The sequence below is a fragment of the Pyrgilauda ruficollis genome, unplaced genomic scaffold (assembly GCF_017590135.1).
Source record: "Pyrgilauda ruficollis isolate IOZ18807 unplaced genomic scaffold, ASM1759013v1 scaffold69, whole genome shotgun sequence".
Lineage (NCBI taxonomy): Eukaryota > Metazoa > Chordata > Aves > Passeriformes > Passeridae > Pyrgilauda > Pyrgilauda ruficollis.
Genome location: NW_024528710.1, coordinates 1346579 through 1362903, shown reverse-complemented (window position 1 = coordinate 1362903; position 16325 = coordinate 1346579). Strand labels below are relative to the sequence as shown.

The 16325-nt window shown below is 48.2% G+C and overlaps 1 protein-coding gene across 1 annotated transcript in view; it reads left to right on the top strand.

Annotated features, from left to right (window-relative positions):
• The window catches only part of AUTS2 (activator of transcription and developmental regulator AUTS2), a 767477-nt gene that overhangs the window by 698467 nt on the left and 52685 nt on the right, over window positions 1-16325 (top strand). The window contains exon 6 of the mRNA XM_041484937.1: window positions 400-448. Within this exon, the coding sequence (XP_041340871.1) occupies window positions 400-448 (49 nt within the window). The remainder of the gene's footprint in view (window positions 1-399; window positions 449-16325) is intronic.

Here is a 16325-nt window from a genome sequence, read left to right as displayed (position 1 = left end):
AAATCTGCAGTTCTGTAAATTCCTGAGACTGGGCTGTCTGGTTCGAAATCGTGACTCTTCTGCATCGCAGGATCAATGTCGGAATGTATTGGATAATGGCAGTACAAAGATACACTGCCTGTGCAGCTAATGTTGAAGAAAAATCCCATTTCTTTATGAAATAGAATCTTTCCAAAGAAATATCTGCACTGCAGGGCGGCGAAGCACAGCCAAACAGCACCACCTCATGGACACGGCCTCCGGAGCCGCCGCTTCCAGCGCCCCTGGTTTTGTCTCCTGATTTGTTTCCCTAAAATATACACACCTCTGCCTGTGCATAAATACACCGTGCCTTCGCAAATCTATCACTGCTAGAAAATGTAACTTCTGGTTTTTTCTTCTTTTTTATTGGTCTTTCAGGCATCTGATGCCAGCTCTGAGAAACTGTTCAACGCTGTCACAAATAAAGGTAAGGCTGCAATTCACATCCCAAACAGATTTATTTTCCTTTTTTTCCCCACACGTTTCTTTTCATGGCAATTTCAATGGGAGATGAAATGTAACTTGTCTTGCAGAAATGTCGCAATCAGCTTGTTAGTGCTTTTTATGTTTCTCTGGGTTTCAGACGTGTTCTGTATGCTTGGTAATTGCTTTGCTTAATATAAAATATAGGCTTTAAATAATGCATTGCCTGCCAGGTCAGAATTAATTTAAATAACAATATTAGGGAATAGTTTATTTTACAAATGGCTTTAATTTAAGCTCATTTAAATAACTGTAAGAGTTTTCAAAATGTTTTAACTTGATTGTTACTCATCAGCTCCATGATAGACGTGGAATTATGAATAGCCAATTTGCACTGCTGACAGTAATAACCAGCCAACGTTTAGTATTCACAGGATAATAGTCATAAACCATGGCTTACTGTGCTGTGTGCTTTCTGTAGAGTTAATAAATGATAGAGAGGGCCACATTTAAATATTCAGTATCCCATTAATTTCTTCCAAACAGCAATCCAAAGACAGAGCTGCTAATGATATAACAGCACATTAAGGGAAAGCTTGCCCTAAATCAGCGCCCGTGAGCTGCCGTGCGGAGCTGGGCCCTTGTTAGAAAGCTTTGGGGATCCTTTCTGTGTAATTCCCCTTTTCGGTCTGGCTGGTGTTTTTACAAGGAGGGTGGAGGGAGCAGCTCCAGGCATGAGTTGCACAAACAAGTGTAATTCAAAGCCTTGGAAACGCGTCTGGTTTTTACCCCAGTGTCCTGCTTTTCTCCGGCAGCGCATGGGAAGTGCCTGGAACAGGGTGAGCTTCTGGCTGCAAACCGGGCTTTATCTGATGGGGTTTAGGAGCACTCTTGGCCTTACAAGAGGCAGATTTGACTGGTTTGAAATTCAGGTGTGTTCTGTTGGCTGGGTGTGGGTTTGCTCAGTATTGGCCCTGTGTGCTTCTCCCCAGGTTTGGTTTGTTACTCCAGTGAGTCATTCCAGTGTTTCTCTGTGCTTTTCAATTCCACAAAGCTGTGATGGTTTAACTGGGGACAGAACGTGACCCCGTTACCTTTGGGATTCCCGTGCTGATCCGCGGCTGCTTCTGAAGGCTTCTTCTGCATATTGAATTATACCTGGATTTAATTGCATTACGGATCCATAGTCCTGTTTTTCATGTATTAGCATCCTCTGGAAGTACAGTCTGGATTATTTCTGTGGTCTAACCAGGTTATCTCACTTGGCAAGCTGATTTATCCTTTGTGATTAATGGCATTTACAGGTTCCCCAGGCCCCTCCAGAGGCTGAGACTAGGTGGCACAGACATTAGAAGGGAAGAGCTGAGTGTCTGGAGTGACCCCAGGCCCCCAAACTACATGTGACTGCATCTTTATTTTGCTAATTTGCTGTAAAAAGCTTTGGCATTTGAGCAGCCCTTTCTTGGGGCTGGGCCAGGGCAGGAGAAGCCGGGCGAATCCACATTCCTGGCGCAGGCCTGTAACCAGGGTGAGGGGCTCCTCTTCTCCCCAGGAGGTGACTGATGAAGAGTAGGCCCCTCTTCCTCTTCCTTTGGTTTTCTTTTTTGACTCAAACACATTTCCCACATTCTTATTGCTGTTTACTTACGGAGCTTGATTCGTGGCATCCCTTTGGATGTGAATACCCATGCTTGACAGGGAGCCTTTTCTTCCAAGGTACTTTTCTTTGGTGATTTAGTTCCCTTGAAAGGATTAGGGTTTCTTTGTGTAGCCTAAAATCAACATGGGCTTTTCGAAGCTTTGCTTGGGAAACCGTACACAAATAAGCTTTTTAGTTGATGGTAGATTATTCCTTTGCCCCTTATTTCCATCAAAATGGCATCTTTCTTTTCTCCTCCTGAGTTTCCCCTTAAAGCCATATGCTAATTCCTGTTGGTAACATGAATGACAAGGGAGGAATCAATGCAAATCCAGGTGCGGCCAAACTAGGCTGGCTGGTATTTTCTTTTTTTTTTTTTTTTTCTTCCTTACCCTCTTTTTTTCTTTTTTCCACTGGGAGAAAGAGATTAAGGGGAAAGAGAACGGTAAAAGCATAGGGGACAGTTTTGTCAAAGGGATTAGCATTCAGACTACAAAATACCAGGAAAAGAAGCTCAGAAAAGCTCCCCTGTTTGGAGATAAGGTCAGTAATTGCTGGCAGGCAGGTGCTGGGCTCTCTGCCGGGGCTGGGAGGCTGTTCCTGCTCCGAGTGCGGCCCTGGGGAGCTCCGGGTGCCCGGGGGCTGTCAGTTTGATAAATTCCGAGTTCAAGTTCCCTCTCCACAGCTCAGGCTGTTCGCTTCCAAGCCAGCTCTTCCCCACTGTCTTGTCCACGGCTGCTTTTGCCAAAAGCAATAAAAGTCACTCGTAAGAAAGGTCAGATTTGCATTGGGTAAATCATGATGAAACCTTCCAAGCTGCCAGGCTGGGAGGGCTGGGCAGGCTGACAGCACCAGGCCCTCTGTGTTCATGGCCACTCCTCTTGGATGTCCCACAGCCACCCGTGTCTCACACACTGCTTAGGTTTTTCTTGCGTTTTAAGAAAAAAAATTTAGTATTATTCATAAATGAAGTAGCAGAAATTACAGAAGTAATGTATTTACAGAGCAGGTACAAGTCCTGAAGCATTTAACTTCTCATATATACAGTTTGTCCCCTTTCTGTCATTTTGTTGTGGACTTCAAGGCTTAAGATGTGCTCAGGCTCAAGGAGTGATGGATTAGTGTAGGTGTGTAATGTGGAACAGTCCCTTCCTCAGAAACACTAAGAATTTTAAAAAATCCAGAGCAAAGTGAAATCCCTCTCAGCCCTCTCGAGAAGAGCTGGTAAAACCCCTTGAGGAGAAGTCCCTCAGCTCCCATTTGGGACTTGGCTGCCCTTGGAGCTGAATGGAAAGGTGCATCGCTGAACCTAGAAGGGTCCTGTGAGCTGTGGGGGGCAGCCAGTGGATGTTGGGATCCCTCAGGGCTGGAACTCAAGTCAGAACCCAGCAATGGGAAAGGCTGTGGGGTCACTCCTGTCACCTCCGTGCTGCCACCACTCCCAGGGGTCTGCAGCAGGGCTGGGAATTTGGGAGGGATGGAGCTTGGTCCCCAGAGCAGGAGTTCCTGAAGGAGTGGTCCCTGTTGGTGGATCAGAGCCCTGCATTCCTTAGCTCTGGCAGGAACACCCTGTAATGCTTAAATTCCCCAGGGAGAGGGTTCCCTTGGCAGTCCAGGTGGCTGTGCTGGGAGGTGAGCACCCAAGGGTCTGGGCCCTTGGTGATGCTTGACAAAGGATCTGTCAGTGTCTGAAGAAATGATCTGGGGAAGAGCTGGCAGGGGAGAGCATCCCCCATCTGCAGTTCCTGCTCCCTGCGGGATGGCCCTTCCAGTCGGGATTGCTGCTTGTAATTTGTGTGTCACTGCAGGAACAAAGCTGCCCCACACCCTCTGAGAGTTTCACCTCAGCACCATTAATCCCAGCCAAAGTATAGGGTTTGTTCATGAATTTTTGTAACGTGACTTCTCAGCGTAATTAAATTCCATTATCTCTCAATAATTTAAATACATACATCTGAAGCTGCAGAGCAGGCAGCTCTTACTACGACTGTGTGGTTCATTTATGTTAACTCACTCCTACATACCCTTGGAAAACAGCTTTTCCTGAAGGGAGAAATGAGTCCCAGAGTGGTGAAGTTTTCATTTGTGCTGTATATTGAAGTTTGCCTTTGATCAGAAGCACAATTGGGCTGTTAGAGCTTTTTATGTTCAAATTGTTTACAGGATGTTCATGTAAACTTTATGAATCCTTCTGCTTCGTGGCACCACCAGCTGTCAGGGAAATATTTATACTCTCAGCTGGAGGTAGATCAAGGCATCTGGGTTAGGAAGCTGCGCTGGTGGCTGAAATAGCAGTCAGATCAAGCCCTGGCTTTTTAGGTGCTTCTACAGCAATATCCTGCCCTAGAAAAAACAGGCATGTTGTTGTTTCTTCCCTTGGCTTCTGTGGTGAAGCATTTCTTGAGGATCCTCTACAACATCTGTTTCTGTAAACAAGCAGGGAGCTAAAGCTGGCAATTCCTTCCCTGCTGATCCCTTCACAGGAGATCCTTGGCTGTGGAGAGGTGCTTTCACTGGTGAATAAACCATCCCCACGGCTTCTCAAGTTGGATGTAAGTGTATCCAGCCCTCTGCAGGCAGCACATGTGCAGTGTTAATGTGGTCAGTGTGCCAGAGGACTGGCTGGGGCTGCCTCCCTCCTTTCCAGGGTCTGGAGGAGCCCACCTAACGTCCTCACTCACTTCTGGGGTGTGTTCTCCCTCACGTGCAGTTTTTGGGGTGGCTGCTCCTGCTGCCTCTTCTCACTGAAATGCCTCTTGCTCCCCTGCTCCTGGAGCTCTGGAGCAGCCCCAGCACTGCAGGGAACTGGCCCCAGGCCAGCAAACCTCAGGGACTGCTGAATCATCTCTGGTTTTGTGGCAGTTCTGATGTGACCCCACAAGTGACACCCTGGCATCTCCTCCCATTTCTGGTGGAGGCTTCCCTGGTGGCTTTGAGTCACTGATTTGCTGGTGTTTTGTGGGTTTCAAATGCCTTTCAGTATTTTCCGTGTGGAAGTTCAGTGTCTCATTAGGGAGAGGCTGAGCACTGGAAAAAGCTGTGGGTTTGGAGAGCCTGGGTTTCTGGTACCCCTGAGTTAGAGTACAAGAGCTGCTGGGTCACTTCACTCTTGACTTGCGGGTGAAGCTGAGGAAAAGGTCAATAAACGTCTTGCAATGGTGCTTTGTTCTGCTACACAAAAGAGCAAGGCAGCTGTTCCTGTGCCAGGGAGGCTTCATCTGAGCAAGAAATTGGTTCATAACGTCCCTTATGGCTGCACCTCCTAAGCGCAAACCACCCCTCTCCAGTCCTACACCTTCCATACCCTCTCCTTCTTGACGTGCTGGTATTTTTTTGGCTGGACTGTGGCTGCCAGCTGAGCTGTGGGGTGCCAGGGGTGTGGAATCCCAGTGCTGGGAGGTGCTGGAGCTGTGGGATCCCAGTGCTGTGGGGTGCCAGGGCTGTGGGATCCCAGTGCTGGGAGGTGCCAGGGCTGTGGGATCGCAGTGCTGGGAGGTGCCGGAGCTGTGGGATCCCAGTGCTGGGAGGTGCCAGGGCTGTGGGGTGCTGGTGCTGGGAGGTGCTGGAGCTGTGGGGTGCCAGGGCTCTTCTGTAGCTGCAGGAAAAGGTTCCTGGATAATGGGATGTGCCCAGAGGGGCAGGTGAAAGTCTCAGGTAGCCTCTTCCAAAAATTTCAAATTCTTAAGTTGTTAAACTTACAAAACTTAACACGTAACCTGTAGGTCAGTAATTCAAAACAAAAGCAGGAAGCAGCCAGCATGGGACAAGCACCTGAAGGCATTGGCTTTTCCTGACCAGAACAGCAGAGGGAGAAGTTGCAGGTGTTGTTCTGGGCATCCCTGCCCCCTTGGGCTGGTATCAAGTACCCTTTGTGGTCAGTTAGTGATCACATGCCCCCAAGAGTTCATTTAAGGCTGTGGGTTTTTGCAAAGTCAAGCTATTCCAGGCTAGGGAGCAAAATGGCAATATTTGCCAACACAATTGTATCTAATATGGAGGGAATATTTGTTTTGTAGATTAGCCTGTATTTGATTTTCTCAAAAAAGACAGCAGTGTTGGGCTGTAAAATTGTTCTAATTGGCTCAAAAGAATGTGGAAAAACTCTTGGGATAGGAATGTTTTGGTGACAGAGATCCTACCTTGCCATACCTGTGGTTGGGGGATCCAGGCTGGAGGCTGCTGTGAGATTTGGTGAATGGAGCATCCTGCAGACCTCCCCTATCTGGCCTGCTGTTAGTCTCTCCCTTGTAATAAAATGTTATTTTCTCTGAAAATGTATGTTTATTTAACTAGGTCTCTTTTTGCTTCACAATCTGGATTCCATTCAGTCAGTTACCACTCCAATTAACTAACAATTATTTAACATTAACAGTAATTACAGACGCCAGTTAAGCGCCTACAGATGTCAACTGTTAGCTTTGTACCTAATCACTCAATGAAATGGAGAAAGTTCAACAAACATCAATTAGCCAAGCAATTAGTATGAGGTAGGAAAGAGCATGTTATCGTGTGTGAGCTGATTCAATTTATTTTATTTTGTCAGTAAAACACACACAGGCAGACAAGCAGCAATAAGTTGCTGAGATTAGATAAAGCTGTATTGTTTTGCTGCTTATACAAGATTTTTTCCCCCCTCCTGGTCCCTCCCTTACATAGCTTCACTGTGCTCTGCCAGGCATTTGTTATCTTATCAAATGCATTTCATTTCCATTGGAAAAGCACAGCAATGTCACAGCAGAGGGGCCACGTTTCCATCAGGTGTCACCTGAGCAGAGCCACTCCTGCTCAGCCCGGCAGTGGGTTTAACCCGAGCTTAACCCAAGAGTGAGCCAAGGACACCACACAGTGCATCTGTGGTTGTAGGTGGGCTCCTTCACTGGATTTGTCATTTAATGTTGGTTCTGGATGGATTCTGGTTCCACAGCCCCTTGCTTGGGTTGTGAGGGGACGACAGGGCGTTCCCAAAATGTGCCACTGTCACCCCCAGCCCTCCAGGAGAGCAGCGGTGCCTCCAGCAGCACCATGGAATATTCTGGGGGATTGTGTGCCCTGTCTGGCTCGAACATAAAATGAAAAAAAAGGAGAAGGAATGGGCCATAAGTTAAGTTTACCTAGAGAGAAGTGGTTGATTCCCAGCCACCGTCCAAGGTGCACCACCAGCCTCTCTTCTAAGATGGTTTGAAGTCAGGGGAGCTGTGCAGAACATGGTCAGGCTGTAGCTCTGGGGTGCTCAGGCTGTGGCTATGGGGTACACAGATTGCCCAGGCTTCCTGGACACCCAGCTGTGCCACCAAGCCTCCAGGTCACCTCCAGGGCTCTTCTCCCATAGGATCTGATGCCTCCTCACTTGGCACAATTACACAGCCTGAGCAAGGGCTGTTCGACAGCTACTGGAAATTTAAAAAGAAAAAGCACCCCAAAATATCCCACATCCTACAGTCTTGACACTCTGGATGTCAGTAGGAGTTTTGCAGGGACATCTACAAGAATTGTAGGGGTTTTTGTTTTTTTTGTTGTTTTTTTAATAAAGTCTTAAAAGGTGCTTAAAACCAAAGCAAAAAGGCTTTTTTTTTTCTTCCAGTTCTCATCTGTCCCCCAAACAAAAATGCCTTTTGCCTTCAGAAAGGTTGGACAGGGTTTGGAGCAACCAGGTCTGGTGGAAGTGTCCCTGTCCACAGCAGGGGATGGAATGAGATGAGCTTTAAGTCCCTTCCAACCCAAACCATTCCATGATTAATCACCACCCCGACATATTTTAAATGTTTCTACACACAAAACCATCCCACAAAGTCAGATGTTATTTTATCATGCAGACTTCCCACAGAAGCCCATGGAGTTCTATGAATTAGTTGTTGTTTTCCAAAGTGTGGGAATAGGAGCAGAGAACCACAAGCAGATCTCACTATTGCTTTCCAAAATCTCAGCTCTTTTTCCTAGAAAAACAGAGTCTGAACATGTGAAGGAACTCTTCAGTGTATGACCTGAGTGCAATAATATTTGTCTGAGTAGGCAGAAAAACTGAAATCAAGCTTCCCAGTAAGAGCTGCCACGTTCCTTCTGGTGGCAAAGAAGACTTTCTGAAGGATGACACTTTAGTCTGGTGAATTTTTAGCTTTCTCAGGGCTCAGCACAGATTATCCAAAGGAAAAGACAGGGTCTGGTTATGAAGGGATGCTATGAGTCTCAAGAAATGGAGGGGGTTGTGAGAGAGCATTTCTGGGCTCAGGGGGCAGGATAAAAAGGCTCTGATTTGTCCTTGTTTAGGCTTCAGCTCGGTCTTGTGCTTCCTTGCTCCACTGGCTTCAAACACTTGTTAACACCCAGCATTTCCCTGAATGCTCTTCTGGATGAGTGTCACAGGAATAAATCCTGGGACACCCTGGGCACTCTCAGCCCCCAGGATCACTGAGATTTCCTTTTCTTTTTATCCCTACTGGATGTTGGTGAATGAGGGGGACTCAAGCTCCCGTTTGCTGTTTCTGTCCCCAGCAGGTCCCATTCTCTTCCCCCTCCTTGGCTGCTGCCCTGGCTTTGGGCACCAGAGTTGGGCAGTGTGAGCTCAGTAGTTGCTCACCAGAAACCCAAACACAGAAGGGAGAAAAAAAAAAAAAAAGTAAGGTAATTTTGCAGCTGAGTTGCTCAAGTGAAAGATGGGGTGGGAGGAGGCAGAGCCTGGGCAAGAGCAGAGGGGCTGCCCCACCAAGGTGCTGAAGGATCAGGACAGAGCTTCAGCTGCCATCAGCACTTGTCCTGGTGTTGTCCTAGGCATTCAGTTATTCTGTGTAACAGAAGCTGTTTTCTAAGCTGCATGTGACTGACTGAGAGAAGCCTCAAGTGTGTCTTGCACAGTGTTCAAGTGGTTTAAAAAAGCCAATGTCAATGTATACTTAGAAAGTGGCAAACAGAGGAGCAGATAAACTGAGTGAAGTGCTCTTTAGAGCAGTTAATGGCCTTGACTTAGGTGTGCTGGGAAAGTGAGGTGGGAGCAGGGAGGGGGCTCCTCTAATTATAATAGAATTGTACAAACCCAGAATGGGTTGGGTTTGAAGGGACCTTAAAGGTCATCCCACCCCACCCCTGCCATGGCAGGGACACCTCCCACTGCCCCAGGCTGCTCCCAGCCCCAATGTCCAACCTGGCCTTGGGCACTGCCAGGGATCCAGGGGCAGCCACAGCTGCTCTGGGCACCCTGTGCCAGGGCCTGCCCACCCCCACAGTCAAGAATTTCTAAGCCAAAAATGTTGTTCCAAATAAATTTGTTTGTTTGTTTGTTTTTGTTTTGTGGAGTTGAAGACCTCATCTTTTGCTAAGGCTGCTCAGAGTGGGGCCAGGAGGGAGTTCACAAGTCCAGCAGCACAAGCCCCAAACCTCACAAGAGCTGGAGTCTTTGCTAATGCAGCAGGATTCCCCCTGGCACTTGAAATCCTGGCTCAAGGCACACTCACAGTTTGCCCTGAGCCCTACAAAGCCACCTGATTTATTCCAATCTCCTGTTCACAGTCAGAGGAGCTCCCCAAACCTCCTGTTCCCCCCTCACCTGTAGTGATTCAAAAATCATGCATGGCATGGGTCAATCCACCTTCTCCCCCAGCCCTCTTGGGAACCTTTCCCGGGTCACTTTGTGCTCTGAGGGTCCTTCCTGGGGTTGCACAACACTGGGGGTCTGGAGAACTGCAAGGTCTGGAGAACTGGGGCACCTGGGCCAGCTCAGGCCTTGGTGAGGGACATGGGGAAGAACCTGGGAAGGGGGATGAGGTGAAAGTGCTGCTGAGCTCCACAACCATTTGCTGTAGTTTCCAAGTACTTCAAGTTAGTGGGCACTTTTGGAAATTAGAGGCAAAGGAATTTGAGTGGCTGGTAAGAGAAAACAGCTGCTGCAGAGCAAGCTGGGTCCTGAGGAAGAATGACTCCATGGAAATGGGTCTGCCAAGTAATAAAGCCACAAATAAATACTTAGTTCATTTACTAGGTTGTTGGTCCCATAAGCACTGAAACTTCATTTGTTAAGAGAAGCAGGGTTTAAAAATCAAAAGCAGATGAGCAAGGTCCTGGTTTTGCTGCTGCTGGCTGGGTTTGTTGCTGGGGTTGTGTGCCTGGGGCCTGTGCAGCTTGCAGCAGGTGTGGGAGCTGCCTGGGGACCTCAGCACCAGTTTGTTCTGTCCTGTGATAATAACTGTTGGGTTTTTTCTTTTCTCCTTGCCTGTGTTGCTGAGATAAATTATTATTATAATCTGACTTTGGCAGTTTTTCAGCAGGCAGGACCTGCTGCCCCTGGGAAAGGGTGGGAGGCTGTGCCAGGAGTACAGTGCCTGCTGTGGATCTCAGCCTCAGGGCTGGGTCAGCTTTGGAACTTCAAATACCAGCTCTCCTGGCACCCTGGGTTAGCACAAACTCTTGTCATGAAGGGAATTGCTCTCCCAGGGCAGTTGATCCTCAGGTGTTTTGGTTAGGGAGGCAGGGAGACACTTCAGGCTGTGATAGATGGCAAATCTCATGCTGAGTTTGTGACATTCCCTGAGAGAGAACAGCTGGAATCTTTCCTCTTCCTTCTGATTGCATCTAGGGGAGCTTCTTCAGATCCTCCTCATGATCCTTCTGAGGTCTAAACAGGTTTACACAGTTTTCAAGGGGAGGAGATGGGGTGAACTCCTGGGCTCTCACCTCACCTCCTCATCAGGAAAGGCAGGGGAATGATCTTGGTCTTTGTTCTGGTCCTCATTCATTGCCAGAAGTTCAGCCTTGTGTTCCTAACTCGCAGTCAGGTGGGTGTTGATTTGGAGATGAGGATTGTTGCTGTATGAATGCACAGCCTGCAGAGCCTTTGGGATCTGGGAAAGATGTGGGTGGAAAGATGGAAGGCAGTCAGGGTTTTGGAAGGAGCAGTGTGAAAGGGTTATGCCAGGTTCTCTGAACATATTCAGGGATGAGAGCATGCTCAGGAGCAATCCTGCATCACCAGGTTCCACCTCTTTCACCATGCCAAGAGAAATCCCATGGCTGCATCAGACACATCAAAAGCCACTCCAGCCAGAGTCATTTTGCAGACGTGGTTCTTGAGCAAGCAGCTCATTATAGCCCAGTTCATTCTTGAACAGTTGTGTCTGGCTGCAGGCAGGGTGAGCAACCCTCAGAATACACCAGGCTGTAGTGGTCAGAGGGATGAGCTCACCCTGCACTGGGGATGTCCCTGTGCCTGTGGGGCTGCTCCCTGTGCAGCTAGAGAAGTGTCCTGTCATCTGCAGCCAGCCCTCAGCCACAGCCATGAGCAAACAGCTCCCTGTGACCTGCTCAGTCCAGGCTCCAGGAGAAATCATAACCTTGGGGTGCAGAACCTCGTCCTTGACCACTTGGAAGGGTAAAGCAAAACCAACTGGCTCTCTGGATTGAATTAGAAAACTCTTGTTTCTGTGTTGCAAAGGTCATTTTACTTGTCTAACAGCTTTTTTCCATGCTGGGGGTCATGCTTCCTAAAACTTGGCTGTTGTACCTGCGCTTGTATTTCCCCAATGGTTTCTCTATGTATGTTATGCCCAAATTAGTGACCTATGAATTTGTATTTGGAAGGGGCTTATCTCTAGAGGTAGATGTATCTGCATAAATATTTTACAAAAATTAATATCTTCTAAAAGTGACCCTCTGGAAGTGTTCAAGGCCACGTTGGGTGGGGCTTGGAGCAAGCTGGGATAGTGGAAGGAGTCCCAGGGAAGGGGGGTTGGAATGAGATGAGCTTTGAGGTCTTTTCCAACCCAACCCAACCCATTCTGTGATTCTGTGATTCTTTAAAAGATCATGGCCCAGTGATGCCCTCAGATGCTGTGTGCACTTCTGTGATGCAGTTTGGGCAGATAAAGCCCAGTGTGATCAGTCAGACAGGTCAGAACCCCTTCCCACAGTGTGACCTGAGCTGGGGCTGAGGGTGTCCTCTGCAGAGCCCGGTGCTGTGCAGTGCCAGGTGTGTTTGGGGACTCCTCGGCTGTGGCACCATCACTGACCAGTGCCATGGACACCAGGGGACACCCACAGAGCAGGGGGGAGGACTTGTGCCCTGCCCTTGTGCTCCTCAGGTCACTCCATGCCTGTGAGCTGCCTTGTGGGGCGATGGGCCTGGACTGAGCTGTTTTTCCATCTGCTTCTGGATCTGCTCTCTGTGCCTGATGCTCACTCCTAGTCTGAAGTTATCACTCCACAGCCCACCTTTGGCCCTGTTTGCACAGCCCCTCACTCTGTGCACGCCAGGCTCACAGCCAGCACTTGTGGGAATCACTGTAATACAATTAAATGGTGATAACAATCATCTGGTGAGCTGTTCCACTTGTCTGGAAAGGGCTGGGCAATATGTGCATGTGGGACAAGTCTGTGCATCTTTTGAATTAATAAAAAAATTCAGTTTGTCGACAATCCAGCCTGCAGTAAATTAACACCTTGCTTAAATAGCTGACAACTTGAAGGAGGGGGTTGGTGTTTTAATACTTAAGCTTGTTCTCTCTGTCTTCACATGCCCTGTCCAGCATCTCCTCTTACTCAAATAACCTAATTGCTCTCCAGCCTTTCAACAGCACATCAGCTCAGTGCCTTGCTGCCAGGGTGGTTGTTCACCTCAAGGCCTCATTATGTTTTGCCACTATATCGGGGCCAAAAATAACTTGACAATACCTGCTCGATGCAGAGGTCTCTCAAGTGACAAACAAATAATTGGGTGAAGCAAACCCTGAGCACAGTGTGTGTGCTGTGTGCACAGCCCCTGGTGACCACAGCCACCGCGCTTCAGAGAGTGCTGGGACACAGGGGACAGCTGGGGAATGGTGTGTGGGATCTCCTCATCAGCTCAGGGCGAGTCGTGGTCATTTTCCTGCAGGTAAAGGGCTGGCAACTTGGAACAAAGGCTTAACAAAGGCATTTGATGAAATAATAATTTAAAAACAGTGGCATTCACACACTGTGATCTTCGGGGGTCTGTGGATGTGACAGAGAGTGATGCCTTGTAGTCTGATATAATTAATTTAAAGTTGATTGCTGTGCATACTTAAAATTTCGATTAGCTGGTAACTTGTCTCTAATGATGGTTTTGATTGTTCTGGCAGTTCACACAGCAGCAATGAAAACTCTTTGGTGTGTGTTATTGTGTCCTGAAAGGGCAGCAATGGCTGTGCCAGGGTCCCCAGAATCAGGTGTCCCCAGCAGGACAGTCCCTTTGGGGCAGTCACTGTCCTGCAGCCCTTTGGGTCAGCTGGGCTGTGCCAGCACATGGCACAGGGGCACAGTCCCACATCCTCAGAGGGTGTTGGGTGCTGCCCTTCCCCACAGCCCCAGCACTGCTCTGCTCATCCTTCTGGCACATCCACATCCCCCAGATCCCCCAGGCCTCCCAAATCCCCCAGGTCTCCAGCAGCACGGGGCTCTGAGGTGTCCAGGGAGCTGCAGGAAAACACCCTGGAGTTCACAGCTGGGTCTGAGGACACAGGGAATGGTTTAAACTGAAGGAGGGCAGGGATGGATGGGATATTGGGAATTAGGAATTGTTCCCTGGCAGGGTGGGCAGGCCCTGGCACAGGGTGCCCAGAGCAGCTGGGGCTGCCCCTGGATCCCTGGCAGTGTCCAAGGCCAGGCTGGACACTGGGGCTGGAGCAGCCTGGGACAGTGGAAGGTGTCCCTGCCATGGCAGGGGTGGGGTGGGATGAGCTTTAAGGTTTCTTCCAACCCAAACTGTTTGGGGTTCTCTGAGTAGCTGATATTGCCAATCCTGTGTGACTTCGTGGATAAAATAAGTATAGTACATTCACAAGTGTATGAGAGACTCTGTAAGCTGACATTTCCTGGAATCACTCCTTTTTTAGCAGTTTTTAACTCCTTTTTTGTCTTGTGAGTGAGCAGCAAGTTGGGATTTTCTGCCAGTTCAGTCCCAGTGTGTGCCCAGCAGCCAAGCAGGGATGAGGATGTTCCTGTTCCTGTTGTTTGCTGAGCTCAGGCAGGCAGTGTTGGTAAGCAGAGCGTGGGGAGGAGAGAGAGAAGCAGCATTGTGATGTTGCTGGAAGGGATTCAGAAGGATGCTTTGGGGGGAATGTTACTTGTTTTGGCAAAGAATCTGTAGCATTTTTCTGCAATGTTTCATGATTCTTCTGCTGCTAGCAGTCAGAACGAGGAGTGGCCAAAATAACCAGGGCAGCTATGGAAATTCAAGGCTCAGGGATCAGTCTGGTTTGTGGGTAAAAGTCTGCTTTCAGAATTTATGTGTTCATGTTGCTTATTTTAGTAAACATATTATGGATAAAGTAATTTCCAAATGCAAACAGGAGGCAGGGAATAGGATTCAGTCTTTGAGCTGGTTCTTCAGGAAATGATAAACAGACTTTAGCAGTCTCCATTTGAATATTTAGGTTTTATTTGCTTTCCTTTGGCTAACCATGGAACTTAAGCACTGCTTAAAACCCAGAGTTTATCACTGGGTTTTCATTTTCTCTCTGCAGCTTAAACTTTGCCCTTTGTGGATGGAGTGAATCCATTCTGTTGGGCTGTGGTTTTAATATGGAAAAAGCATGCAGAGAACTTGCTCTGGCAGGAAGAAGTTAAATGATTTCCCTACATCTCAGGCAGGTTAGATTTTTTTTTTTCTTTTAAAGAAAATTGCTTATACTCTATTTACCTTTTCCCCTGAGGAGTAAAGGGAGGTGCAGGCAGCGCATACTTTCTGACACGGTGTGTTTGAGATTTCTCTTCTTTCAACAACAGCACGTCAGCCAGGAGTGAATTTCCTGAGGGTGGTTTGCTGATGGACGTGTTGAACCTTGCCTTGTCAGCAGGCACATTCCTGGGGTGAAATCCCATTCCTGGCATTTCATGCACCAGCAGCCCTGGTGTGAAGTGGGAGCTGCACGGAGCAGTAATTCACATTTATTGTGCAGATTGGGAACAAACAGCAGCAAGATCAGAGATGCTTGTGTTTGAGTACAGGACTTGAAAGGTTGGGATGAGTCCAGAGGAGGCCATGAAGATGTTCCAGGGCTGGAGATGCTTTGCTGAGAGGCTCTGGAATGGTCTTATTGTGGTCTTCCAGTGTCTGAAGGAGCTCCAGGAGAGCTGGAGAGGGACTGGGGAAAAGGGATGGAGGGACGCAGGGAATGGCTTCCACTGCCAGAGGGTAAGGATAGGTGGGATATTGGGAATTAGGAATTGTTCCCTGGGAGGGTGGGCAGGCCCTGGCACAGGGTGCCCAGAGCAGCTGTGGCTGCCCCTGGATCCCTGGCAGTGCCCAAGGCCAGGCTGGATGGAGCTTGGAGCAGCCTGGGACAGTGGGAGGTGTCCCTGCCATGGCAGGGGTGGCACTGGATGGGCTTTGAGGTCCCCTCCAACCCCAACCACTTCATGATTCCATGGTAAACCTTCAAATCCCATTTTCTCAAATATAAAAATAATTGTAGATTCAGGCATCCCTTGGAGAGCTGCAATTAGTTCTGAGAACAAAAGGCTTTAGAGTTACACACCATTACAATCATGTTCTTTAAAAGGTAAACCAAAATTACACAGCCTCCTTTTCTCCCTGAGCATCTGCAGGAATGCACTTTCAGGTACATAAATATATGTATGTTTTTAATAATGCTCTCTCGTTTGACATGGTGTCTTGCCAGAAATGAAATCATTAATGAACTCCAGAGGGGATTTATGCAGATCCAAAGCTGCTCATTACATCTATTTTTAAGTCTGTTGCTGCACTGAGGGTAAGGGGAATTTGCTGGAACCTGTAGAGTTAAAACTTGTAATTTTGTTTGCTAACACTTGCAGAAGATTACAGCTGTGATCCCAGGCCCTTTGAAGTCAAGGAAGCAGGGGGATCATTAGCACAGGGATTATCCCTGTTTTCCTAGTGCAGTGCACCCAGAGAAAAGCTCCCTGTGTCCATCTCCTCCCACCTGGGGAAGGCATACACAGGGATGGTGTCTGGGGAGTTCTTCCCAAGCTGTGGCTGTTCCAGGGTTTGGGAGTGTGGTGTGTCTGTGCAGTCCCAGTGTCCATGGAATCCACAAAGTCTGACACTGGGTAATTTGAACAGAAATAGTCTAAAATCTTATTCTTAGAGCCAGAATTCTGGATGAGTCCTGCTGTATATTTTGAGAAATCTCCACCTCAGACCCTGAGTATTCCCTAAAAAAGGTGTTCTCAGAGACCTCTGGTGTTAGGATTTTGTCTGGGAGCCCCTCTGCTCTGGGGTGATGGACACACAAATATAACTTCTGCAAGCAGCTGGGAC